This window comes from Dipodomys merriami, unplaced genomic scaffold (assembly GCF_024711535.1).
Source record: "Dipodomys merriami isolate MVZ:Mamm:240054 unplaced genomic scaffold, mDipMer1.0.p SCAF_1, whole genome shotgun sequence".
Classification (NCBI taxonomy): domain Eukaryota; kingdom Metazoa; phylum Chordata; class Mammalia; order Rodentia; family Heteromyidae; genus Dipodomys; species Dipodomys merriami.
The window spans coordinates 137,996,094-138,023,466 of record NW_027202270.1 but is presented as its reverse complement, the minus strand read 5'-3'; the positions used below and the strand labels follow the sequence as shown (position 1 = coordinate 138,023,466).

The 27,373-nt window shown below is 43.2% G+C and overlaps 1 protein-coding gene across 1 annotated transcript in view; it reads left to right on the top strand.

Annotated features, from left to right (window-relative positions):
* Prkch (protein kinase C eta) overlaps positions 1-27,373 on the top strand; it is a 233,546-nt gene that overhangs the window by 177,711 nt on the left and 28,462 nt on the right. The window contains exon 11 of the mRNA XM_070032205.1: positions 27,231-27,369. Within this exon, the coding sequence (XP_069888306.1) occupies positions 27,231-27,369 (139 nt within the window). The remainder of the gene's footprint in view (positions 1-27,230; positions 27,370-27,373) is intronic.

Below are 27,373 nucleotides of genomic sequence, written 5' to 3'. Positions count from 1 at the left end.
ACAGAAAAGAAAGAAGAGGAGGAAGGGAAGGAGGAAAGGCAGAAGGAATGGAAGGAGGAAAAGGAAGGGAGACAGGCTTTTTCTTTTAAACTCCTACATAGAGTATGGATTTGGGACAAATGAACTTCATTTGCAAAGCTAGGAAATTGTTGATAGAAGCAAACACGACAAATGAATGCTGTCAGGATGGCCAGTATTGCCCCAAGAAAGAGAACCCAATGCTGGCAAAAGGAGCTTTCTGATCTGCCAACAGACAGGTTCAAACCCATCCTAGGCTATAGCTGGGTTTCCCTGGAACTAATTTATGTGCGTGCTAGTGATCCTTTTTTCCTGTAAGAATCTGGCTGAGTAATTCAGGAGGTTAAAAAATAACAAAAATGGAAATAAGTGGCGGGGGAGGGGTGGGGAGTGAGCTCAGGCCTGGTACCATTCTTGGAAGGTGCCCACAGTCTGGGGGAATCTGTGGATCTTTGTTTCCCCCTGTGTCCACCCTTCGCTGCTCCTTGGAGGCTGGGAGCTGGCTGTGACCTACTGCCATTGAAGAAGGAAAACTCTGTTCTCCCAGCTTTTTCCTGTAAAAGATGAAGTGGAGCCTTCTCAAGCCAGGTTCCCAGCATCTCCCGGCCTGGCAGCTTTGGCAGCAGGGTTGGAAAAAACTGAAGTGTTTTATGGGCAGGATGGCCGAGTGTAATGGAGCTGCTGGGCCCTCCCCAGCCATGGGGATCTGTAACAGGCACTGTACTTCCAACATACGTCAGACAGGGCTGCTGCTATGCCTGGCTATATTTGCTGTGTCTATTTTATGTGCTTATATTCTGTTTTTATGAGAAGAACGAGGTAGAGTCAAGGTATTTTCACAATAGCTCATTTAATATGTCATCTAAGCAGAGTGGCTGGAGATACACTTTGTGGTTTTGTTTCTGTGGTTTGGGTGCTGGCGACCCTGCTTTCACCCATATTCTACCACTGGGGTATGCCCCAGCTCTTGTACTTGGAACTTTGGGTTATCTCTACAATGCAGAACTTAGCAGAAGCATATGATTCTGTACTCTGTAAGATAAAAACTCATCAGAATGCAAGATGAACTGTGATTTTTTTTAAATGTTCTGCTTGGGGGGGGGGTATAATACTGGGGGCCAATGGCTCACACTTACAATCCTAGCTATTCAGAAGGCTGAGATCTTTGGATCACAATTCCAAGGAAGATAGCTCAGGTAGAAAAGTTAACCAGCAAAAAAACTGGAAATGGAGCTGTGGCTTAAGTGGCAGAACACCAGCCTTGAGTAAAAAAGCGAGACGCCAGTGTGCAGGCTCTGAGTTCAAGCTTCAGTAACCACCACCACCTCCCCCTCCACACACACACAATTTAGCAGAATAATTCAAGAAATGGTGCTAATGTTAAATAACCTTACATTAGCTACTGGCCTGATGAACAAGGAAGTTAGAACCTATCTTGTAGTTTGTCCAGAGAAGTTCTAGTATGCTCTCATTTCCCTGACTAGCCCCCTCCCTCTCAGAACACCATTTGGGGCAGTAACTTCATGATCAGTATAAGAAGGGAAGTCTGCATGGCTCTCTTCCTGTGAGCTGATAGAAACAAAGGAGAAAGGGCACATCTACCAGCTGAGAGAAGTCCTGTGGAATGAACCTGTTCTCTAGTATTCTTCTATGCATTAGTGTCCTCTAGTCCAAGAATTGGAATTTTGTTCCTAAGCCATTTCAAAATTTATTTTTTTCCTGCATCAGTTATTTAGCTTCAAAGGCATATTAGAGGAAACTGCCTTTTCCATAACTCCCATAGTTTACATCTTTTATATGATACTTGAGTATTTATTCCTTGCTACTTTTTCTTCATTTCTATCTCCTGGGGATCAAAATCTATGGATGCTCAAGGCTCTTGTATGAAATGGAGTAGTATTTGCATATAAACTACATATGTTCTCCTATATACTTGAAAATCACCTCTACATTGTAGTTTTGAAGGGAGTCATGACGAAGAAGAAAATTGTGCATGTTCATTATAGGCCACATTATGTTCCTCAAATATTTTCAATCCATGATTAAAAAAGCTTGACTATATTTACATTAGGTATCCATTTGTTATAGTTACAGCTTTATGAGTCCATAATCAATTACCGATTCATCTATTCAAGCATTCATTTGTTTGTCCCCCACCCCAAAATACTTCATGCCTGAGAATATAATAATAGTGGCCAATATAGGCCAGCTCCATGCTTATAATAAACATGAATCCTCTCATAAATATACAAAGAAGATAAACTAAGTACAACTTGTATGGAATTTCTCTCATCGACAAAGTCTATTTCTTAGTCTTTTGAGACTTTTTATGACAGAATATGGTAGACTGCCTGCTAAACAACAGAAATCTATTTCCCGTAATTCTTTTTTTTTTTTTTTTTTTGGGTCCAGTCGTGGGGCCTGAACTCTGGGCCTGGGCTCTTCAGCTCAAGGCTAGTGCTCTACCACTTGAGCCACAGTGCCACTTCTGGCTGTTTTTTTCTTTTTGCTTATGTGGTGCTGAGGAATCGAACCCAGGGCCTCATGCATGCAAAGCAAGCGCTCTACCACTGAGCCACCTTCCCAGCCCTGTTTCTCGTAATTCTAAAGGGTGGGAAGTCCAAGACAATAACAGATCCGTTGCCTGGTGGAGCCTTCCTTCTGCTGTTTGGGAGCAGGAGGCCAGAGAGTGCCTTGTCATCCCTTTTGTAAGGGCACTAGGCCCATTCACAGGGCAGTCTTCCCAAACTAAGCATCTCCCAAAGTTCCCACTGCCAAATACTATCACCAGCAAGTTATGTTATCTTGAGCGGATAAAAACATTCAGTCTAGCTGGGTGCCCATGGCTCACACCTGTAATCCTAGCTACTCAGGAGGCTGAGATCTGATGATCATAGTTCAAAGCCAGTCTAGGCAGGAAAGTCAGTGAGACTCTTATCTCCAATTAACCAACACTGGAAGTGATGCTGTGGCTCAAGTGGTAGAGCGCTAGCCTTAAGATGAAGAGCTGAGGGACAGCACCCAGGCCCAGAGTTCAAGCTCCACGACTGACCCTCCCGCCCCACAAAAAAAAAAAAAAAAAAAAAAAAAAAAAAAAAAAAATCAGTCTATAGCCCTATGTTAACCAGAATCTCAAATTCTTACTTTTAGGGTGGGACCCATGATGACATGTCAGTCACACAGACCAATCATGTAGAGCTTACATATCAAAAGAAAGAAAGAGGAAGGAAGGAAGGAAGGAAGGAAGGAAGAAGGAAATAAGGAAAGAAGGAAAGAAAGAAAAAAGAAAAAGAAAAGAAAAAGGAGGGAGGGAGGGGAGGAAAAGAAAGAGATGAAAGAAAGTAAAAAGAGGGAGAGAGGGAGGGAAGGGGGAAGAAAGAAAAGGAAGAAGGAAAGAAGGAAAATAGTAAAGAAGGAGGAAAGGGGGAAAGGAAAAAAAGGAGGGAAGGAAAGAAGGAAAGGAAGAAGGAAGGAGGAAAGAAGGAAGAAAAGAAAGGAAAGGCAGAAAAAAGAAAGAAAGAGGGAAGGAAAGGAAAGAGGAAGGAAGGAAGGAAGGAAGGAAGGAAAGAAGGAAGGAAGGCAGGCAGGCAGGCAAAGAGCCCAAGTTCTGACCAGCAAGAATGTCCAGAGGCTGTATTTGACTCTGGCTGTTAACTCAGTGACTTGAAATCCCCTAGATGTCTTTTAGCTCCATCCAAATCAATGCCTGGTTCCGTTTTATGCTTCTCTAGGTCCCTTGTGAATTGCTCAAAGAAAATGAGGGCAGTGTTAGACTTTTCTAACCGCAGTGAGCTTTCCCATCTCACTTTGGGAACACTGAGCTATCCTTCTGCAGATTGGATGTCAGACCAATTATACTCATGGAAAGCCACTGGAAAATCTGACTGTTTGAACAAATATCAGGAATATTGTCTTTCCTTGTAGAATTTCTACACACTGCTTTGATGATACTCACTGGTCCAAGCTTTAAATTTGTGGGGATGTGGGTGGTGTCCCATCCCTGATTGAATGTGTAGGGGGATTAAATGATGTCATTATCTACTTTATCCCTGGATGTGAGCCCCTCCCCAGCCTGCAACCCCCCTGAGCCAAGTTCAAACCCCTGTGTCTCTTGAGTGAGCCCTCTCTAGAAAGCTCACCTTACATTTTCCCCTAGCCAATCCTCACCCCTACCAGTCCCAGAAAGCTTCTCTTCAGCACCAACAAACTTTCAGAGATGCGGGTATCACCATCCTCCAAGATTTTCATAAATGGTAGAAGAGGATGTCAATCAACCACTTATTCTCAGACTAAGAAAAGAAAAAAGGAAACCCAAGGAAGAGGAATCTTATTGCTTCTTCTTTCCTTTGGCCACACAGAGGATCTTTCTGAGTAGTTATTTAATGAAATAGCTTAGCTTTAATACAGTAAAAATGTGTGTGTGTGTGTGTATGTGTGTGTGTGTATATGTGTATGTTTCACAAAGATGTCTTCAAATGAACTATCACACAGTGAAAATAAACATCCTCCAAACTTCCCTGAGAAAATTACCTCCCCTGTGACACCTACACTATGACGAGTATCCAAAACAAAATTAAACAGAGGAGGCAACATCAAACCAAAAGTCTTCTGCATTGGGCTGGGAAGGTGGCTCAGTGGTAGAGCACTTGCCTTGCATGCATGAGGCCCTGAGTTCCTTAGCACCACATAAGCAAAAAGGAAAAAAGCTGGAAGTGGCGCTGTGGCTCAAGTGGTAGTGTGCTAGCCTTGAGGTGAAGAGCTGAAGGACAGCACCCAGGCCCAGAGGTCAGGCCCCATGACTGGACCAAAAAAACCAAGAAAACAAAAAAACCCAAAAGGCTTCTGCATAAGAAAGGAAGCAATGAACAACATGAAAAAATGGGAGAAAATACTTCCATGCCATGTATCTGATGAAGGGTTGATATCCAAAATATATAAGGAATGCCTACAACTTAATAGCAAAAACAAATGAAAAAGAAACAATAACCTAATTAAAATAAAATGATTAAAGGGCCTACATAGAAATCTTTTGGAAGAAGACATAGGGATGGCCAGCAGGTATATGAAAAAGTGTTCAACATCACCACTCATCAGGAAATGCAAAATAAAACCATAAGCTATCACCTCACATCTATTAGGATGATTTGTATCTAAAATCAAGAAACAGCACATGTTGGCATGGATGTGGAGAATGAGAATTTTTATATACTGCTGGTAGGAATATAAATGAGTGCACCCACTCATCAAATCAATGCAAATGATACTTTAAAAATTTTAACTACTACTGCCACATGGTGGGCAAAGCCCCGGTATAAAAAGAGCTGAAATCAGCTGGGCACCAGTGGGTCACGCCTGTAATCCTAGCTACTCAGGAGGCTGAGATCTGAGGATCGAGGTTCAAAGCCAGCTCAGGCAGGAAAGTCCATGAGACTCTTATCTCCAATAAAGCACCAGAAAACCAGAAGTAGCCCTGTGGCCCAGGCCCAGAGTTCAAGCCTCAAACTGACAAAAATAAAAAAAGAGCTGAAAACACAGTCTTGCAAAGACACCCATTGTGGTGGTTTTGCTAGTGGTTAACACACCCAGAATTTCATGTTGAAATTTGGTTCCCAACATGACAATGTTGAAGGGTGGTGGGAGATGATTGGGACATCAAGGGAAGCTAATAGAGTTCTGAAAGGACTGACTATGTGGTTATAAAAGCAAGGCTACCTGGGAGCACCATTTACTCCTCCATTTTTCTGCCATGCCATGATGTAGCACAAGGCCCTTACCAGATGCATCTGTTCAACTTTGGACATTGAGCTACAGGAGCTACACCTTCCTTTATAAACCATCCAGCCTTCGCTATTCTATAAGAGCAACAGAAGATAAACTAAGACATCTGCATGTCTGTGCTCAAAACATGGAAATAATCTGAGTGTCTTATCAACAGAAAGTGGATGAAGAACATTTGTAATGCACTGTTCCTCAGCTATTAAAAAGAAGGAAGTCTCATCATTTACTGTGGTGTAGAGAGACCTGGGCAACATTATATTAAATAGAACAAGTCAGACGCAGAAGGACAAGTATTTCATGCTCTCCCTTGTATGTGGAATCTTAAAAAAAAAAAACCCTCTCATATAAGTGGGTAGGATGAATCCAAGAAACCATAAATGATAAAAAAAAATAATTTTTAACTCATTAAAAATAACAGTACTGGCACCTGCAAGGTTGTTTTTGGTCATTCATTTTTAAGGAACTTCCCTGTTTCAGAGGCATTAGAGGTCTTAGAATCAAGGCAACACTGGGGTTGAAGTTTTGTTCTATCTAGGTAGTGATAGAGGAAACGTTTCCTGTCCAGGCACAGTGATGGAGAGTGGCTTGGTTACCAATATTATTAAGGCCATCATAGTGACAGGGAAAGAGAAGTAGAAGATGCCTGTGAAGGATTTACCTCTCCCCTCTTGGCCCAATCTTCCTATGTATCTAAAAGATACATATCCCAAGCACCTACGGTCATCAGTCAAAACCCCAAGTATGCATGGACGTGCTTGATGTGCAGGCAGGGCAATCCAACCTAAGCCTGGCCTTAAACATTCCATTGTGGGCCTAACCAAAAGTCCCCGCCTTCCCCAGCGCTAACAGCCTTTTCTGTAACCTCTGTCTGCTTGTTCAGACGCCATAAAAGCCTAACTCCAACCCCACCTCCCTTACAACCTCAGATCCCAAGGTTTGTTGCCCTTAGCCTGTGGAGATGGAGAGGCCAGCCTGCTCCTTTCGCCCCCATTTTCCTAACAGCCTGGGCAGTTGGAAAAGTGAATGGTGAGTGGGGTTTGAAAGCACTTCCCTGTTTTAAGGTGAGGATCCTCTTCTGGGGAATGCTGAGGTCTGTACTATGCAGACTCCCCTGTCTCTCTCTGCCTCAGAGGAGACAAGGGGACCCATCCCTCCCCAGCCCCCAGTGCCAGAGCTTTGTGCTAAGGGTCATTTCTTTCCTAGAAGCTAGATAAGATTTGGTTTGGTGTCCTACTGTTACAGAGGGTAAAGATGAAGACACTGATAAAAGGGTTGAGTTTATCTTGCTCATGAGCCCCCATACAGGTTGTAAAAGAGGCTCTATTGTAAATGGCTTTTTTTTCCCCCCAGACTTCTTGTCTCTGTAAATGTATCTTGAATCTGCCCAGAGAGTCGGGGTTTTTTCTGCTGCCATTGTTGCTTTCCCAAGAGTTACGAACTAGCTGTGTAAACAGCCCCATCTGTCCTTGTTCAATTCCATTCCCTTCCCAGAGACAAGAGTTATCCTGATTAATGGCTGGATTCCTGTAGTGCATTCTTGGTTTGGATATTCTTGCCCCTCCCCCCCAGTTGTGTGGTAGAGATTGAACCCTGGGACTGTACATGCTAGATAAGTATTCTACCACTGATCTACATCCCTACCCCTACCTCCTGTAATGCATTCTTAGTGTGGGTGGTAGACTGGGCCATAGCGGGATCTAGACAGCTGTGTAAAGGCAGAAGAGGATCCAGAAAAGAGGCCCCTGAATTCCCTGGCTCCTCTTCCAAGGTGCCAGAGCGCAGTTTCCAGGAACTGTATTTGATGCGGGTTGTGAGTGACGGCATAAATATGTGTGTGGTTTAATGTTTCTAGTTTGGACAGGGCCCTTCCCCTGTGGTTGGCACGGGTGAGTACTGCACTGTACTCATTTGCCCTTGCTTGGCTGGGGCTTTACACAAACTCAGGCCAGGCCATGGTCCAGTGCCCCATGTATTTGATAATAAAAGGGACTTCACCATGTAAGGTGTCAGGCTCCACAGGTCCTGAGCACCAGCTTTGTACTGTGTTAACCTCTGAAAATCAAAAGACAAATACAATAGGACTCTGGCCCTGGAAGATTTAATCTATTGGGAGTTCCAAACACATACAAAATAGACAATGTAAGACATAATGCCATAAAAGCTCAAAGTAAAATAAAGAATACAATGAGAGCACAGACAAGGCGACTGTTCATCTTGATAGAGGGAGGCAGCTCTGGAGAAGAGATAGCCTTTGAGCCTGTCTCACAGGACCATAGGTTCTCTATTAACAGTGACACAGGACACTCCAGACCAGGTAGGCAGACCAGTAGGAGCAGAGACTGGAAAAGGTCCTGTGCCAGGGAATTGTGATGACCCATGGGACCAGGACGACAGCTTGGGAAGGAGCAAGATAGAGGTCAGAACATGGACTAGATTTTGAACCTGGACTAGAAGGTTTGGGTTTTATTGACCTGTCATTAGAAGCCATTTTTGAGAGCGAAAGGAGAGAGGAGAGAGGAAGTAAAAAGAGAGAAGAGAGAGAGAGACTAAAGAAATAAATATAGTATCTTTCCACCAAGGAACAAACCCAGAAGTCAGGAATTCAGTTAGGAACCCATGTCACATATCAGATGAAACCACCGCAGCCTGAAGCAAGCCAGGAACCATGGAAAGAGAAAGGAGAAGGGGGAGGAGGCGGTGACAGAATAGAGGAGAAGCTGAAATGAAGGTCCATCTGACAAAATAGTTGGGAGGCCAAGGAGGAGGTATTAAGATCATTCCAAGATTCCCTTTGAAGACTCATAAGCTTTCAGCAAGTAAAGATGGTATCCGGGTAAAATTAGCTTCCATTCTCTTGGGTTTGATAGTTTGAAACATCCCTAAAAGTTACCCCCCAAAAGCAGTTAGAAGTAGCTCATGCGAAAGTGCCAGGTTTGAGATTGACATTGGGGAGGCCTCTGTTTAGGGTAACACTTGAACTCATAGGATTCAGCTCCTTGGGTAGAGAACCAGGTAGGGTGCCCTTATACTATTGGGCAGATCACTCCCAGAGCAGCTTGGGGAGCACCACCTTTTGGATTCCTTATAGATTTGCATAATGACTCAATCTCCTGGCAGATGGCAGTTCTATTTTGAGAAGGGATGCCTTTTCCTAATTTGCACAAATGGTGCCATATGGTCTGGGAGGAATACTAGAAGTAAACCTAGACCAGGGCCAAGAACAGAAGCTCAGGGAACCGCCCACCCTTCCAGGGAAGTTGGAGGAGGAGGAGACTGCAGAGAAGACACTTAGACGTGGTTAGAGACTTAAATAGGCTTGTGTCAATTGCCTCCAACTTGCCTGAAAACTTGGTCACCACGGGGAACTCTCTCTCCCTGCGTCTGTCTTAATGACTCAGGTGGAGCCTCTGCCCAGAGTACCCATCCGTTCCCCTTTCACAGACAAGCCGGCTTTGCCCTGGCATCAGTCGATGACTCATTAACTGCCTCCATTTGGTTAAGTTAGCAAACCTGACTGTGCTCCTAAGAGCCAACACTAGGCAGGTGACTGCCATCCCAACTGCTGGTGCTAGAGCCTGCCCTATGGGCAGCTGGGAGGGAAAGCCGTGCACTCTGTCTGTAGGAGAGGTCAGCCCTGGGGCTCACCCTTTGTTGTAGCTGGCTCAGGACAGCCATCAGTCAGGTTAGGACACGACCCAACCCTGAGCAGGAAGAACCTCTCAGATGGCTGAGTCCTGCCCTCTGAGTGCCAAGCTGAAGCTTCCTACCTCAAGAGCCGTGTAAGGAAGAACAGACACCCCCCCCCCCCCAGAACAATGGCTTGCATATTAGCTTGACAAACTGCAAAGGCCCACCCAACCATCCCTAGGTGTGCCACTACCATAGGAGAAATGCTTCTTGCAGAAGAGAAATCATATCTGCCCACGCAGACCTGTCACGGCTGAGGTCCTGTCCTGGGTTGCATAATGCAAATGCAGTCCTGTTCTGTCCTTTGCAATGATGGAAAATTACATGAAGAGGATTAGTACTACCTTCCTGGCTAGGAATGTGCCACTTAACCTAGATCCAAAATTCCACATGCGTTTGTGTGTCAGTAGGCTTCAGGCCCGGCTAGGAAACATTGCTTGGAATGACCATAAAACCTTTTAGTGAAATGGGCTTATCTGAGTGGGTGGAACTTGACTGCTTGTACATTTCCTAAATTAGTCAGTCTGAATGTTTTAGTTTCAAAAGTAATTCACTTTTCACATCTTGAGTATCAGTCATTTTTCTCTGCTTCTAAATTTGAATGAGAAGAACAGTTCCCTTCTCTAATCACTCATCCTGATTCTGAGCCACACATGCTCCAGTATTCTGTGAACTTTAAATTCCTGGCTCTGAGGACTCAAAGCTCTCCGGGAAGTCATTCTTAGGCCTGAATTCCATACACCCTATCCTGAAAATGGGCTGACAAATCATATGAAAGATGAAGCAAAGAGAGGGGAAGAGAATTTTTCAGGGTCACAGAATGGAAATCTAGAATTCAAGAGAGTTCTGGAACTCTTCCCAAACTGTCTTCCCTGGAAAATACAGGGAACCAGTTGATTTCTGGGGAAAGGTCTTCCCTTCGTTTCCAAAAAGAAATTAATTCTATCTGATGAAAATCTTGTTCTTCGGTTTGAGTTTAAGGGATTAGCTGATCTTTTAAATAGGTTCCTGTGTAACATTCCAATCCTTTTGATTCAGGAGTTTTCCATGAGATGCCTTGAAAACACACACACACACACACACACACACACACACGCGCGCGCGCGCACACACGCACGCGCGTGTGCATGGGCAAAATGAGCTTCCCAAATTGATGAAGGACTTTAAGGTTCTCATCATTTCTTTTTTTCCTGAACTGACCTTTTGATTTTATGCAGGAGTCACAGGGGTGATTTGTCTTGTCTGGTTTATAATACCACATTGCTGCAGGTTGGTTACTCATTGGGCACGCACATTACTCACTGGATGTTTTACCTACAAGCCCGATTTTCTTAGATTAACTGTAAAGACTAGACTGAGAGCTGGAGAAGGAGCAGTATAGTTGGATGGCTGGCTAAAAAGATTTCCCTCCAGATGTGGAAGGCATTCTTAGTGCTTCTTCCTCATTCCCTCAGTACTTCTCTTGGCACAGAACACTAAGTAGCAGAGGGCCATGCAGAGTCACAAAGGATGTCATACTCTTGGGAAACGTAAAGGGAATACAATCAAAGTTTGGCATAATAAATGAAGTTATTTGCTCAGTCCAAAGCGTAATGGACCACGTAGCCTTGTATGAGGCACTCAGTTCAGGAATTAGAGTGGAAATAAGCTTGGGAAGATAGTGACTACATGACAAGTATGCATTAAATAGCACTGGAGTTCAGAAGACAGATCCCACGCTTGCCTAGAAGCTTCATGCAGAAGGCTTCAGAGACAGAGGCTTTGGTGGAGAGGAAAGTGGTCAGTCTAGAGGAGAAACGGAAGAGAGTTCGGGTACGAGCACCTCTGCGGCCCTGTAGTAGTAAACCAATGGTTCTCCTTCAATAAGCCACATAGGAATCGTGCTTTTTATAAAATGTAATAAACACAAATTACTAGAAAAATGAAATTTCAAAAAGACATATAAATTGGAAGCCCAAATGAAAGAAAACTGGTACATGTAGGTTCCTTTTAGCATTCAAGGGTCATTAGGGTTAAGGTCAGGGCTAGTTTTCTAGTTCAGGCTAGGGTTAGGTTAAGGAAGGGTAAACTTTAGGGTAAAATGGAATTTTCTACTAACAACTAGAAGTCAAATGTATACAAAAGTTAGAAAAACTACAGTCTCTTCCCTCCTTTTACTCTTTGGGATCATTGGGGTTAGGTTTCCAACTAGGTTTAGGCAAAGGGTTAAGGATTGGAAATTGAAGCCTGCATCTTTATTATCAGATGCAACACAGAAAATCACAGTCAGATAGTTATACAGCTTTCTAAGCACTGAGAGTGCCTAGAAACATTCTCACTGTGGGCCAGCAGCAGTCAGTGGGCCACACTATCAGCACTGCTCTTGGCTCAGGAAATATGAGAAGGCCAAAGGGGGCAGAGGAAGTGGGGTGTGAAGCTCCTTGGAGAATCCAGAAGCAGTCTGGAGAGACTTTGGGAAGAATTCACATTGATGATGGATCACTGTGGCTACCAGAGTCCCATCAGAGCCACTTATAGCCTCAGTAAACTGGTAGGGCCAAAATAGGTGAAACTAAAGAGAGACTGTGGCGCGTCAGCAGAGAAAGGCTGTCTGATCCTGTCTGTAATTGTGAATAACGGTCAGTTCTTAGTTGCTGGCCAAGTACATGAAGTGGGGAGGGGATATCCTCTTGGTCCCATCCCATATTTTGACTGATGAGAAAACTGAGCTCTAGAGTCAAGGGTACTTGCCTCTTTACTGACTCATGGGGCATTGTACCAGATAACCTCAGCTTTCCAGCTTGTTTATACACATCCCACATCCTCCTTGTGCCACTGCTGACGAAGCAGAAGGATCCATGTCCACCAGAAGCTTAGGGTACTCCCTGATGCCAGCCCAATGCCTACCTTAACCTACAAAACCAGCTGGCTCTTCTGTACCCTCTATTCACAGCCTCTGTCTTAATGATAGAAGCTATTGTAAGAGCACACTGTGTCCTGGGGGCAGCAGTTAAATTCATGTCAGTCCTGTTTAGGCAGTTAATCCAATTTTAATGCATTTCTTTTAAAGGAACAAAGATTACTCTCACCTGTAAGCCAAACTCCAAAGCTAAGTCACCAAGCAATACAAATCTTCCCTTCTAATCTCTCTTGATATTGGATTATATAGACTGGTCTTAAAGGACCAATGCTTAGCGTAGGGTGGACATGTGTTCCAAGCTACAGAGCTGTCCAACATGCCACCCTGGTTTGGGGCCATCTTCCAAGACAGAGGACCCCAATAAGCAATGGAAGCTTTGGCCCAGCACTTGCCAGAACTCACTCAGCATCCTAGTAGTCACTGCACCTTCTCATCCAACTTCACTGGGGTCCCAGACACCACACAGAGGGGGTAATTGCTGTTCAGATGAACAGCCATTTATTGGGAGCCTACTAACCAAAAAGCACTATGATAGGCAACAAAGCGAACTCCAAAATAATGAGAAATGTAGATTTTTGAGGCCCATTGTGATCAGGGTGAACACATTTTATTTGGGAAACTAAGAATTACATAGTAACAGCCCAAGAGAAAAATTTGGGATTCAGACTCTCTGCCTTTCCCCTTCTTGTTTCCCCATAGCCTTTGTTGGATTCTTCTGGGAAGGAAAGGCAAACAATCAAGATTCATAAATGCAAACATGGCACTGGGAGTTGATTGCTCATTTGTAAAAACTCATGATAAAAATATAAAGAGTTGGACGTATCTAAATGATACCTTAATTTATTGAAGCATTACTTATAGCAGTAAAGAAATGAAAACATCTCCCAAAGGTGGTCTTGCTGGAATGAGATTTGTTGTGGCACTGAGTATGTTCAAAAGGCGTCAGCCATTGGGTTTCGGCCCTAAATAATTAGGCAGAGAAAGGGTATAAAATGACAACAGGCTGAATAGTCAAATTGTATTTGATCACATTGCTAACTACAAATATGAGAAGTATACAGAAATACACTTCCTGGAAAGTTTGCCTTTTCTGGAGAATTCTATGTCTCTAGACTAGAAATAAACTCCACTGTAGAAATGAGGGGATAGCAAAAGGAGTTGGTGATTTCCTTTATTCTTCTGCCTAAAAGAACTGATCTCCTGGTGGTAAACTAGCTGGCAGTGGACAGTTCAGAATGAGTGAGTGAAACTCAGCTTTTCTGACAGCAGTGACCTGGCTCAGACCAGAGATCTTAATTCCTTTACCTTAGTGCTTTATACATTGGTCTCAGTAAAGATGGATGATGCAGACAAAAGTATTGTGGCTAATAGGGCTTAATCATAATATGTTGACACTAGGGCTTTGTCTCCTCAATGCTTTGGGGGAAAAAAATCTTGCTTTTAAAACACAGCATTCATACAAAGCCAGAAATGCCCTGGAGTCAACAGTCCTAATGCTTTCTCAGTCAGCCTCAAGGTCCTGAGTCTTCTATGAATGAGCCAAGAAGCTGTCCACTTAGAGACCACTGTCCAGGTCAACTTAAATGATGTTAGCCAAGGGGGAACTTGAGGAATACCTGGAAAAGCAGAACATAGGACACTGATCTATCTGTGCAGATGGATAAGGGTAAAGCCACTAGTAAGTCCAGGGTTACATAAAGAAGGGAGTTTGATGGTACGATGGGCCATTCCTGAGTGGTGAATTTCCTCTGCACTAAGGATGGATCCCTTTGAGCTGAGATCTTTCAGGAAATCTTCCTGATATGGTAAATATTAGAGGAGTTGTGACTTGAAATGTTTCTAATTGTTTTAGGAAAGAAAATTCCTTTGTAGCCTCTCTCTCTCTGTCTCTGTCTCTGTCTCTGTCTCTGTCTCTCTCTCTCTCTCTCTCTCTCTCTCTCTCTCTCTCTCTCTGTGTATAATAAACTGCCTAACATCCAGAAATTAAGGCAAATTTTTTAATTTTTCTTTTCAACGGGATATTGGTATACTCTACAGAACTGGTGGTGCTCCGATTCCTGCTCTAGCCTAGAATTCTAACTAATAATCATACTTCATTCCACCAGCTGAGTCTTGGTCCCCTTTCTCCCAAACTTGACCTGTCAGGGGCTCCGTTCTTGGCCAGGAATCTGGATTCACTTTAGAATTGGTCCTTCTGGATTTGTTATCAGTTAAAGTCATCACTTTGTTACCCTGGTGCCTTAGGAAATACTAAAATACTTTGTGTATTAATGTTTTATTAAACCTTGTGTTTGCGAACGGTCTTTAATTTCATCTGTAATGTGCATATGGACATATAATGTTGCGGCGCAGGTTACTTACAAAATGAAATCTAGCATCGATGACTATTCAGATTGAACTCTTAACACCTTGCAACTCTTTGCAACCTTCTCTATTTAAAATAGAGAAACTAAGTTGCTGGAATAAATTTACTATACTAAAATTGCCTTTGTTTATTGGTTCACAACTATTTCATCAAATAGATAGGAAAAACATGAACCCACCCTTTCTCTAAAGTTCTCTTCACCTGCTGCTACCTTTTTGTTTGTACTGGGTGATGCTTTCTAAACTATAGAACATTCTATTTACTCCCAAGATCTTAGGAAGCAATAATGACTCATACTCACACATTTTATAAATTATGAAGAGGAGTACCATGACAAAATTGGAAACCTTGATAGTGCCTCCACATGCAAGTATTCAGGCATTCTAAGAATGAAGAGCTAAATGGCTGCCTGGGGAAAATTGGGAGCTTGGTTGCAAAACCAAGTAGTAGAGGCAAAGGGACTGTTCAGAAAGTATTTAGTTCCCCCAGAGGTAATTTTAAAAACTTCATCATTCTGCTATGATATGAGTCCAACATTAGTAAGAAAGCAGTAGAGGTTTCTGAAAATGGACTCAGGCACATATTGCTGTCCTATGTCCAGCCTCTGACCAGAACTCCAGAGATGACCAGAGAAATATTCCAAGCCTGACCCTGAAGCTTGTCATCCAGTCAGGATATAGAAAATTATAGATGGTCTTATCAGTAATAAGATAATATTTTCAAAGAAGACATTTTCTTTGAAAATAGTATCCTTCATACAGGACAGTAAGATAGGATAGTTTGCTAGGATAATATTTTATATTATTTGGATGTTGGAAAAAAAAACAAATCTCAAACTATACTATACTTCTGATTTTGTGAGGAAAAACAAACAACTAAAGGAATACATCTTTTTAAAAAAAGCAGAAAACAAAGGAATTCTGACTATAATCCAGCAATTAACTCCAAGGACTTGGAAGTGGTCTTGAATTATGGAGGTCTTTCTTCATGCATTTTCCAGACACTTCGGTTTAGGTGGCCAAGGACTTGGAAGTGGTCTTGAATTATGGAGGTCTTTCTTCATGCATTTTCCAGACACTTCGATTTAGGTGGCTCAGGTTTAACCAGAAGAGGATCACAGGTAACCAGATGAGATCTGCTGAAGCAATTGTAGACAGGAGGCATCTTCCCTCCTTTCCAATATTGCACAAGACATGACTAATGCTAACAAAGGCTCACATTTGAGCTAATTGCCAAAAGCAGCCTGTGCACCCTCTCCAGGACCTGATCCTATAAACCCCCCCTCTTTGGTGGCATAGCATTCTTCTTTGTATTATATAAGGACACATGCTTCAATTTATTGTGCTTGCTTTTTCCAAGCAAAAGAAAATTTCTAATCCTGGCAAAGTTCATTACTATCTCCTATGAACTGAAGAGTTTCCAGGAACCAGCTTCAGTGCTGACAGGGTCTGTGTACCTCTAGTAAGAATAGAGAAAACTAGCAAAGATATCTTGTTACACTTCACTTTATGTATTTTTTAAAATAAATTTTATTAAGCAGGTGCCAGTGGCGCATACCTATAATCGTAGCTACTCAGAAGACTGACATCTGAGGATTGTGGTTCAGTGCTAGCCCAGGCAGACAACTCCAAGAGACCATTCTTGCCAGCTAAGAAGAAAAAAGCTGTAAATGGAGGTTTGGCTCAAGTGATTGAACAGCAATCTTGAGCAGCAAAGCCAAGCAAGAATGGAGGGTCCTGAGTTCAAGCACCACTTCTGATATACACACATACAAACACACAGAGCCAGGGCACTGGTGGCTCTTACCTTTAATCCTACCTACTCAGGAGGCTGAGATCTGAATATCACAGTTTGAAGCTAGCCCAGGCAGGGAAGTCCATGAGTCTCTTTTCCACAGTTAACTACCAAAAAGTAGAGCTATGGCTCAATTGGTAGAATGCTATCCTTGAGCAAAAAAGCTCAGGGCCAGAACCCAGGCTCTGAGTTCAAGCCCTAAGATTGGAGAGTTTATTTTGTGAATGGTTAAAGTTACTTAGGAAAAACTCTTAGTTCAGTACACTTTTATAAACTACAGTCCTCATGTACTCTGTATAATACTTATTCATCCTGTACACCTACTCCATATATCTGTATTAGCCGCTCAGTTGTATAGGTTATCTTGTTGAGAAGGGAACCCCTAAATGTTTTTCAGTCAACAACAATGCTGGTAAAGGGCATTTACCCAGAGCTGTGAGCCCTCTGATGTTTAATAGACTTTCATACTATGAATCGGAGGCATATTGGTGTCCAACATAAACCTGGCAGACTCCATCTTCCCTGTCCGGCCCTTCCTCTTCCCCACTGCACAGCTACCTTTGGCTGTGATGAAGATCTAGGAAATCAAGTTCAGAATCCACCTCAACGGAAGTCATCATGTCTTCTTCACTTGCCGGCCCTGCAGGCAACCAGCCTACCCTGCTCCCTTTGCAGACTCTCAGAATTCCCATGGCTCTTTGATCCTGTGTGTGTTCTTGCCCTTGAGTGACTGGCTGTAAGAAAACCTCCATTTTCTTTCTTGGATTATTTTTGGCCGGGAAGCCAAGCCTACCCGCACAGGTGGTTTTCTGTGGGCCAACTCTACTTGGCTCTCTGTGGGAGAAGTCTGAGGGTTCAGCTTATAAAGCTAACTCACTTATCCCTGCTGGACTAGCAAATTCAAGTGTGTTGTTAGCCTCAGTCTCCTTTCTGTATTTCCAGAGCTCAGCCCAACAGTCAGGAGGCCCCCGTGTCTGATGTTAGGAAGCGATAGAGGGCCAATCACCTCCTAATGTCTTCTTTGTCTGCAATCTTCTGAGCTGCCTCACCGCTTTTCTTCGTTGGGTGAAATCTACAAGATGAATGCTACCAGGTAGCCTTTAAGAAGCATTTTTGGCAGGAAGAATCAGTGAAAGAGATTTTCTTGGCAAGGACAAAATGTCAGTACTGTAAGGAGCTACTGGATAAATTTGTACTGCTTCAGTTGGGGAATTTCAACACTCCTGGGGGATTGGGTGGTAGAGAATGTTGAATAAATTTTTTAAAGATTGTAAGTCTCAACTGTCAGCCTCATGGTTCATGCATTTGATGATTCTAAGGAACCATATGACCTGTAAAAGGTACTTGTTAATAAAACTCATTTCCTCTTGTACTTGTCCAGAAAGTCATTGGGGATTATTCGGTATGTTTCTTTTCCTTTCTTTTTTTTCCTCCTACCTGGACAAAGTGAGAGGAAATCTCACAGTTCTTTTGCTCAAGTTTAAGTTAGAGCATTGTGTATACACTTAGTGGAGGTTGGGCATGCTGCCTGAATACTGAGGGCATCAAACACCCAAGACTGCCTGGGGACCAGCATTGGAGCTGTGGGAATTCGCCTGTGAGCTCCTGGCTCTGGCTCTGTTAAAGGGGTGTTAAAAGGGGATATAGCAACTAGGCACACACAGAGGTCATGTTTATAATTTCCCATCCCCTGTTAACTGTTGGGTGGTGATATGAGGGAGGCCAGAGAGGGAGCCTTACAGCTGGGTTGGAAATTACTGACTGAAAATTTTTCAGTCATTAGAAAATGAGTAACTCTGCCAGGTGCTGGCAGTTCACATCTGGAATCCTAGCTACTGAGGAGACAGATTTGAGGATTGAGGTTCAAAGCCAGCCTCATTTGGAAAGTCCATGAGGTTCTTTGTCTCCAATTAACCAGTGAAAAGAGCCAGAAATGGAGGTGTGTTTGCTCAAGTGGTAGAGCTGCAGCTTTGGGTGGAAAAAAGTAGAGTGCAAGTTCAAGCCCTAGAAAATGAGTAACTACATTCCAGTCATAATGATGAATGTGTATGTCTCCTGTGTACACTTGTTCTTAAGCAGATGTGTCAGCAGATTGGTCCCCTAAGACACTACATAATTTGTCACCTTTGAGAGAAGAAATAGCATCAGACTTCACTTAACAACCAGGAGTGCTGCTTCCTTACCAGGGCTGCATTTTCTTACACAGATCAGGCGCCAGGGTATATTTTGGGACCATTGAGATTGTAAATGCTCCCCCACAACGATTATCTGTGTGTAGTAGACACCAGATAATGTCAGTGGTTACAAATAAGCAACAGGTTCAGGACGCTGAGAACCCCAAACATGCAGCTTCTCTAAGCAAGTAAGGTGACTCTTTTAGCATTCCCTTCCAACCTTCTTTCCAGGAGAAATATTTATTATTCTTACTAATGGGTCTTTTTCCCTACACATCTTTCTTGGAGATTATGACTTAAATGATATAGAAACCAAAGAAGAAGGTTAAAACTAGGGTATGGAAACATACATTTTAATGGCTTATTCATCCATATCAAAGTAGTCTGTGATTCTGGTAAGAAGTTTAGGAAATATAAGAAAAATCACCCATAGACATCACTCAGAAATAGATTTTTATATCTTCTGTACTTCTCTCTCCTGTCTCTTTCTTTTATTTATCCCCCATTCTACCATTGCAACATAATTAAAAGGATACAAGTTTGTGTCCTGTTCTTTCACTGATAATTGTACCCAATGGTAAATAAAACATAAAAATCAAGCTATAAATGGAAGACTCAGAATTGACTATCAAAAAATATAGAAGTTAGCATAAAAAATTTGAAAACAAATTAGGAAATTATATCTGCTACAAATATGTCCAAACTATTACTCTCTCTAATATATAATGAGCTCCTTTAAAATGTAAGTTTTTAAATGGGTAACACGTGAATAGACTAGAAAAATGCAAATCAGCAAGGAAATAAATTTCAAAAAGACAAAAATTCTGTTATAATAACACTTTCCTTTAATGTTTGTCTTTATTAAATTTTGGCAACTTTCACAGGATTCTGTCATAGAAATGTTATAATTTATTAACCATTCCTCTGATAACATATAAGTGAACTTGGTTTCCAAATTTTATCATCATGTACGATGCAGAAAAAAAAAGCACCTTTACAAAATGAAATAGGTGTGTTTATACCCACAAGAGCATTGCATCAGAAAACAAGACTAAAAGTTTAAGAGGAATCTGCTGGGCACTGGTAAGAACATACGAAGTTAACTGATTAAGCCTCAGCACCACTCCATCTAGACAACCCAGTAGGCAAAGTTACCCCCCTTTCCTGAGCCCTCAGCTCTGCTCCTGATGCTGGGTCTCATTTGTCGTGAGTGTTCATGGACTTGGTATTAAAAAAAAAAAGCCAGAGCCTTTTCCCTATGCCCAGTTCTAGGCCCTTGCCTTTTAGATCCTTTCCCTCAAGTGAACTCATCCACACCCAGGTAATAACTCTTAAATTTATATCTCCAGCTCAGCCTTTCCTCTACTTCTAGCCATGTGTATTCAGCTGCCTATTAAACATCTCCATTTGCAAGTCTGAAAAAATAGCTCAGCATGTCCAAAGTAAATTTCATGAGCCAGGACCTGCTGACATCTCGTCTTTATCCTGTACATATTTCCATGACTAAATCTCCGTACTCTAACCCCTGGTGTTCTGGACCCATTCAGTTCTCTGTACCTGACTGCCCACACCCTTGTCAAGGCCACTATGACTTTTTAAAAATTTTATTTTCTTATAAAGCTTACAGTTACATCAGCAAGGTAATGAGTATATTTATTGTAGGCATTGTTACCCCTTCCTTTGTTTTTCTCTCCACTATGACTTATATTTGGGATACTCCAGTAGTTAACTTCCCAACTCACATACTAGGCCTCATTTTTCAACTGTACTAAGCATCTGTCCCTCTATTTCCTCTTTCTAGAGCTCCCCTCCTTACCTTTATTTCCTTATCTGTCTCTCTGTCTCTGCCTCTGTCTTTCTCTGCATAATAACCTTCATAACTCAGCTCAAGTGTCATTTTCCTGGGTACGCTTCCCTCAGCATTTAAGACAGGCCCTCTTTTATATACTCCCATATTTTCTTTTCACAATTTATAATGAGTTTAGTTGTGCAGTAGTTCGATTGCTTCACCCATCTGTCATTAACCATCCTAAGGATAGGAAAGATGCCCCCTTTGCTTGTTATATCTTGAGGCCCTTGCATATTGCCAGGCTCATAGGCAATGCTCAGATTTGTTGCGTGGATGAACAGATTATGTCAGGTGACCCTGCCATTCTTGTGACACTTACGTATGATGGGCCAAAATGTTAGGCTTTTGCTGTTTCATTGACTTTTCAAAATTGTTTTACCAATAATCATTTTGCTTCAAATGGTGAAGTTAGTTAAGATTTTATAGACAGTCCACACATAAGCTAGTCCTAACTAGATTTGTTTCAATTTTTTAAAAAATCCGAATCCAAATTCATTCTCTTGACAAAGACCACCTCTTAACACCCACATGCCAGCCTCTACCCCTTAGAGGAGAACAAGATATCATCTTCTGAATATTTGAACACTAAAGAAATAGTTGTTAGGTGCTCCCCTACTCCTACAATCCCACCCAAAACCATCAAATTTCTTCCCCACACCAAAGGGAAAAACGAGTGGTTTGGCAGAATTCTGATAATACAGTTCACAGTGACATGCATAAAACATAAACTAAGAAATAAGAGAGTATATATAAGCCACTTAGCATTTGAAAAGTGTTGAATATGTTAGCTACTGTCCCTCAGAACACACACACACACACACACACACACACACACACACACACACACACACACACACACACACACACACACACACACACACACACACACGGCAAATAAGCAATAGACCCCAAAAAACCAACAGAAAACTAGAGCCAGATGCCAGTGACTCCCGCCTGAAATCCTAGCTACTCAGGAGGCTGAGATCTGAGGATCACAGTTCAAAGCCAGCCCAAGCAGGAAAGTCCCTGAGACTTTTATCTCCAATAAACCAGCAGAAAACTGAAAGTGGTGCTATGGCTCAAGCAGTAGAGCACTTGCCTTGAGCTGAAGAGCTGAGCCCAAGCCCAGAGTTCAAGCCCCACGACCGACAAACAAAAACAAAAACAAGCACCTAATACACTGCCAGTTATATGGAAAGTGTCATTTTATGATACCTGGTATTGACATTATATTGTATTAAAGAGTTGTTACCATTTAGAATTAGATAATAGAATATAGATGAGATGACTTCATGCCTAGGATTGGTTTCAAAATAATCTGGGACAAAAAATGGGTCACCATGGGAAATGAGGAGATGTAACAATTGTTTTCACCAACACTTGCTGGTGCTGGGTGATCAGTTCTGTCATCTTCTATATATACATGTTTAAAATGTCCTCCACAAATCATCTTTAAAAGGCATTAAAAATTGTCACCGAATGTGACTAGCCTTCTAGATTCATGCTTATTCAAAGTAGCCAGTTCAAACTCAACGTTTCTTTATTTCTTTTGGAGAGGCAGCTGAAGCCAGGAATCTAAGCAGAAGATCCCATTCCACTCTATTTTATTACTCTCAGGACAGCTCAGAGTGGAAAGAAAATAAACCCAATTTCAGAATCTTCTTTGTCCTCAGCTACTTGGGAATTCTCTCTGACACTACTGCAGGCATTTTAAGTAACCCTGCTTACCCAGCATTAACAAAGCACCTTTCAGGCACCCAGTGGATAAAATAGCTCTGTCTCTCCTTCTTTTGCTGGCATGACAAAAGCTTTAGCTATTAAATACCAGTGCTCAGTGAGCTAATGACTGGTGAGCCCGTAATTGTGTTTTTGGCATTTTAGGATCTGAGCCTCGGCCCTGTATGAACTTGTAATCTTCATTGTGGAGCCTTGTTAAGTTTGGTTGCTGAGTTATTTGTTGGCATTCAATACTAAGGAACTCCAAAGCCAAAAACTGACCTCTGCACATTTCAAGTTAGTCAGGAGTCATAGGGTAGCATTGTGTGTGTCTGTATGTGTTTGTTTGTGTATATTTGTGTGTGTGTGTGTGTGTGTGTGTGTGTGTGTGTGTGTGTGTGTGTGTGTGTGTGTGTGTGTGTATAGTAAGGCTTGAACTCTGAGCTCTATCCTTAGCTTTTTTTCACTCAACGTTGGCATTCCACTACTTGAGCCATAGCTCTACTTACAGGTTTTTGGTGGTTAATTGGAGATAAGAATCTTACAGACTTTCCTTCCTACACTGGGCTCAAAGTATGATCTCAGCCTCCTGAGTAGCTTAAATTACAGGCTTGAGCCACTAGCACTGACAATTAGTTGTTTTTTGGTTAGTTTTTTTTCCAATAAAGATATGGCTTACCCTTAATATGGAAGTTGACCATAACTTCATGAGGTTCAATACCTTTTGTTTGATTAACCCTTTCCATGTGTAGCTCTGTCATTTGGATGTAAGCCAAGAAGTAAAGGTTCTTATTAATCCTTTGGCCTTAAGGCTGCCCTTCCTGAATCAGTTTCCTTTCTCTGGCTTCTCCAAAAAAAGAATTTCAACTTCCATTCAGGTTTCTTATTTTCCCTCTGGAATCAATTTCAAAGGGTGAAGCATACTCCTTTGTATAAGTTTAAACACTTTTGAACAAGGATTCTGGTGAGTTTTATGAAAATTCTTTCCTTCCCCTTAGGTTAAGACATGTTCTAAATTAGCCAGAGAAGCCCACTAGATGCCCCTTGTGTTCTTCCCTTTATCTCTGGCCAGACCCTTCCTCAGGACAGAATTGTAGCTAGGAAAGAGTAAGGCTCAGCTCCTGCTCAGAGGAACACAGATGCATGGCAGACCCTTCTGGGATCCAGTGATGGGGGGTTGCCATAGGGGCATCAACCCCGTGCTCTAGAGGTAGAATTGGCATTGGAATATCCAGGGCAGACTTCACAGGGGTTGTGAGGTATTTGGGCTCAGGGCTGAACCGATATATTGAATCCTCTTGGGACCCCAGTGTGCCTGGTAGGAAGCTCACTCTGATGTTTCTTTTGGGACATGAACAGTTCTGGGAATATTCTAAAATTAGCCTGAGAAGGTGGCCTGACCTGTCTTCATGGCCGCAGGTGTCTTATGACCAAGATGAGTCACATCCCCTGTGCTGTTCAGGTGTGTCTCCTGAAAGCTTGTTCTAGGACTTTCTACATAGGGGCCTGTGATGGCTGACTGACAAACTGATGAGCAAGCACTTTTTCTCTCCCTGAACAATCCCTGCCACTCATCCTAGCAGCTGAGTAACAAGGACTCAAACCTCTTCCCTGGGATGTTCGTCTCCAGCTCTCTTGAGCAATCACAGGTCAGCTCTGCAGCCCCTTGTGGGGCTCTGTTAGCACTTGTTTCCATTGCCCAAGAAGATTGTTTCCGATACCTCAGCAGGCAGGCATAATGGCTTCAGGAAAGTTCAGAAACTCAGTAACCTTGTGTAGAAATGTGAGGGACAGTTGCTCTGAGCTCAGGCCTAAGCAGGCCTGGACAGCTGAATTGGGATGTGGTGTTGATAAAGCCAGCCGCACAAGGCTCAGCCTATGGATGTGGTGGGGGTGGGGGTGGTGGTGGTGGGGATGGTGGTGGTGGTGGTGGTGGTGGTGGTGGTGGTAGTGTGTGTGTGTGTTTTGGGTTGGGTTGAACAGGACTGTATGAGGAGGATTCTTCCCAGAGAGGGTTTACTTTGCTGAAATGAATGCACAGGTGCTCAGCAGACGTGGGTCCTAGACAGCACTGTGGAACAGACTTTCTCAGTCTGGGCTGAGAAAGTCCTACTGCGTTTGCCATATTTATCAGCAATATTTGTCCTGGAAACAAGGCTTTGTTTCAACCTCGGGTGTTTCCCAGTGACCACTATCATAAGACCTACATGGACAGGCCATGTCAACTCACGTTGAGGGAATGGTGTAAGAGCCAGGTTGTACCAGTTCTGTCCTTACCTCATTGGGCCAGGCAGAAACCAGCCCTTTCCCTGGGGCCTGGAAGGCCAATGACCTTTTCTTCTCAGATCCAAGACAAAGAACTAGACCCACGGGAGCCCTGACACAGCCCACTTGTGCAGGAAAGTCCAGGGAGACTTGGCTGCAGATGCTGGAGAAACCACGGTGAGGGGGCCACCATGGCTGCCCACCAGGTGGCCTACAGCCAGGGCAGCAAGGGGAATATCCAGGTTACCCGATGTCCCCTGCTTGATGTGTAGCCTCCTTTTTGCTGACAACTCATGTGGTTTCCCTCCAAACACATCTGTTGAAAAAAAAAGGTATAGACCACCCCAAAGCCAGAAGTAGAGCTATGACTTAAATGGTAGAGCACTAGCCTTGAACAAGAAAGCTCAGAGACAGTGCCCAGCCTCTGAGTTCAAGCCTGAGGCCTGGAGTGCACACACGCACGCACACACACACACACACACACACACACACACACACAGCCAGAGGCTGAAAGCTGGTACTGGGGTTTTAAGAATGCTGCCACACACACACACACACACACACACACACACACACACACACACACACACACACACACACACACACACACACACACACACACACACACACACACACACACACACACACACACAGCCAGAGGCTGAAAGCCCACACACACACACACACACACACACACACACACACACACACACACACACACACACACACACACACACACACACACACACACACACACACAGCCAGAGGCTGAAAGCTGGTACTGGGGAAGATGGTTTTAAGAATGCTGCCTTTTACCTGCAGACAGTCTGTCTTGTCGGTGTGGAGCCATGCTATACGAAGGGCTTTTCACCAGTTATGCTGGAAATTCACTTCCTTCCAGTGTTCTAGCTCAGAGGGGTTCAGAGAGGGGTAGAAAGTTGCCTTTGTTTCCCCCAGGACCCTCATCATGTACCAGGCTTCCAGTGGATCTTGGGTGTACCCATACAAACCCTGCGTCTCTTTCTCCTGGTTATTAATGTTCCTACTAAGTATTGCTTTAAGACAGAACCCAGGAGATGTCACCTCCTCCCTGGTTACCCTCATAGATATGAAGGCCCATTACTGATTTTATGTTTTTAGAAGCTCTCCTCTCTCCTTACCCTGACCCTGACTTTCCTGGCCATCCATCCCTGCCAAATTCATGTCTCCACATCTCCCTGACAGTTTCAGCTGTCCCTAGCCAATCTTTTTCTGTACTGCTGGGAACCTCTTCATTCCTTGGACTGCAACATGATCCAGGCTGGACAGAGACCAGCCGGGAGTTGTTCAGTTCCTCAGCGTGGCCCTTAGGGCCCTTTACAACTTGAATGACTTCATCTTCCTCCCCAGCCCAGAGATATTTTTTAATGGCTTCATGCTTTCTTGTCAGCCCTACTGTCCAGCCCATTCCAGCAGTGGTCCTCAGAGCCCAGCTGCACATCGGCCCCTCTGTGTCTGCCTCTAACACCTCCATGTCTTCTCACTCCCTCCTCTGAGTGGGAAACTCCAACATATGCGTTCAGACCCAGCTCAATTTCTGCTGTGAAGCTATGCCTCTCTCCTTCCACTAGAAACAATGAATTGCTCCTTTATATTGGTCTCATAGTGCTTGATTTGTAATTCAGTTATACCACTGATATTATACAGCAGTTGGTGATTTTTTTTCTCTCGCTCTGTTTGCATACATAATTGAGACATAATGGTGAACTAAATCAGCCTGACCCCTGCCTTCATGGAGCTTTGCTATTTGTGGCCTCATTCTATTTTAAGGTTCTTGTGGAGAAAGGTTATCTGTGTTTTTGTTTGTCTGTCACAGACCCTGGCACACAATACCAGTTGCTCCATGAATGCTGAGTGAACTCTAATATGGGGCAGTGAACTCTAATACGGGTACAATGCACACAGAAAGCCTTGGACAGTCATATTCTCCTCCCTTTAGTTTCTAAAAGAGAGCTACATTTTGAGCTGGGCACTGATGGGTCATGCTTGTAATCTTAGCTACTTAGAAGGCTCAGATCTGAGGATAGCAATTCGAAGCCATCCCGGACAGAAAAGTCCATGAAACTCTTATCTCCATCTAACTTCCAAAAATAGAGAAGTGGAGGTATGGCTCTGGTGGTAGAGTGCCAGTGGTAAGCAAAAAAGCCAAAGGATAGCCCAGGGCCTTGAGTTCAAGCCCCAGCATGGTGCATATACGTGTGCATGCACACACACACGCACACACACACATATACACACACTCACAGACAGCTGTGTTTTTATATGGAATTATCCCATGTATGGGCCCCATCTTCATAGGGCTGAGGTAAGTTCTAAGACTTAAAAAAAAATCTGTATTGGGAAGGTAGGGAGGGAAGGGATGGTAGGGGAAAAACAAAGGAGGAGGTAACAATGCTCGAAAGGAACTGGACTCATTACCTTACTCATGTAACTGTAACCCCTCTGTACAGTATTTTTTACAATAAATAACATTCAAAAAATGAAAAAAAAACTGTATAACCCAGAGATGTGTTTTTTTTTTTTTCCTTCTGAAGTGTGTATAGAAAGCCGGGTGACTACAATTGGTCTGATCACACCATCTTGTCCTCTCATTGGTGGTTTGGAGCCTGGCTGCCCTAATCACATGCCTATCTTGGTTTCTTTCAGCGATCTGAAGCTGGACAATGTGCTGTTGGATCATGAAGGTCACTGTAAGCTGGCAGACTTTGGAATGTGTAAGGAGGGGATTTGTAATGGAGTCACCACAGCCACGTTCTGTGGCACACCTGACTACATTGCTCCAGAGGTGA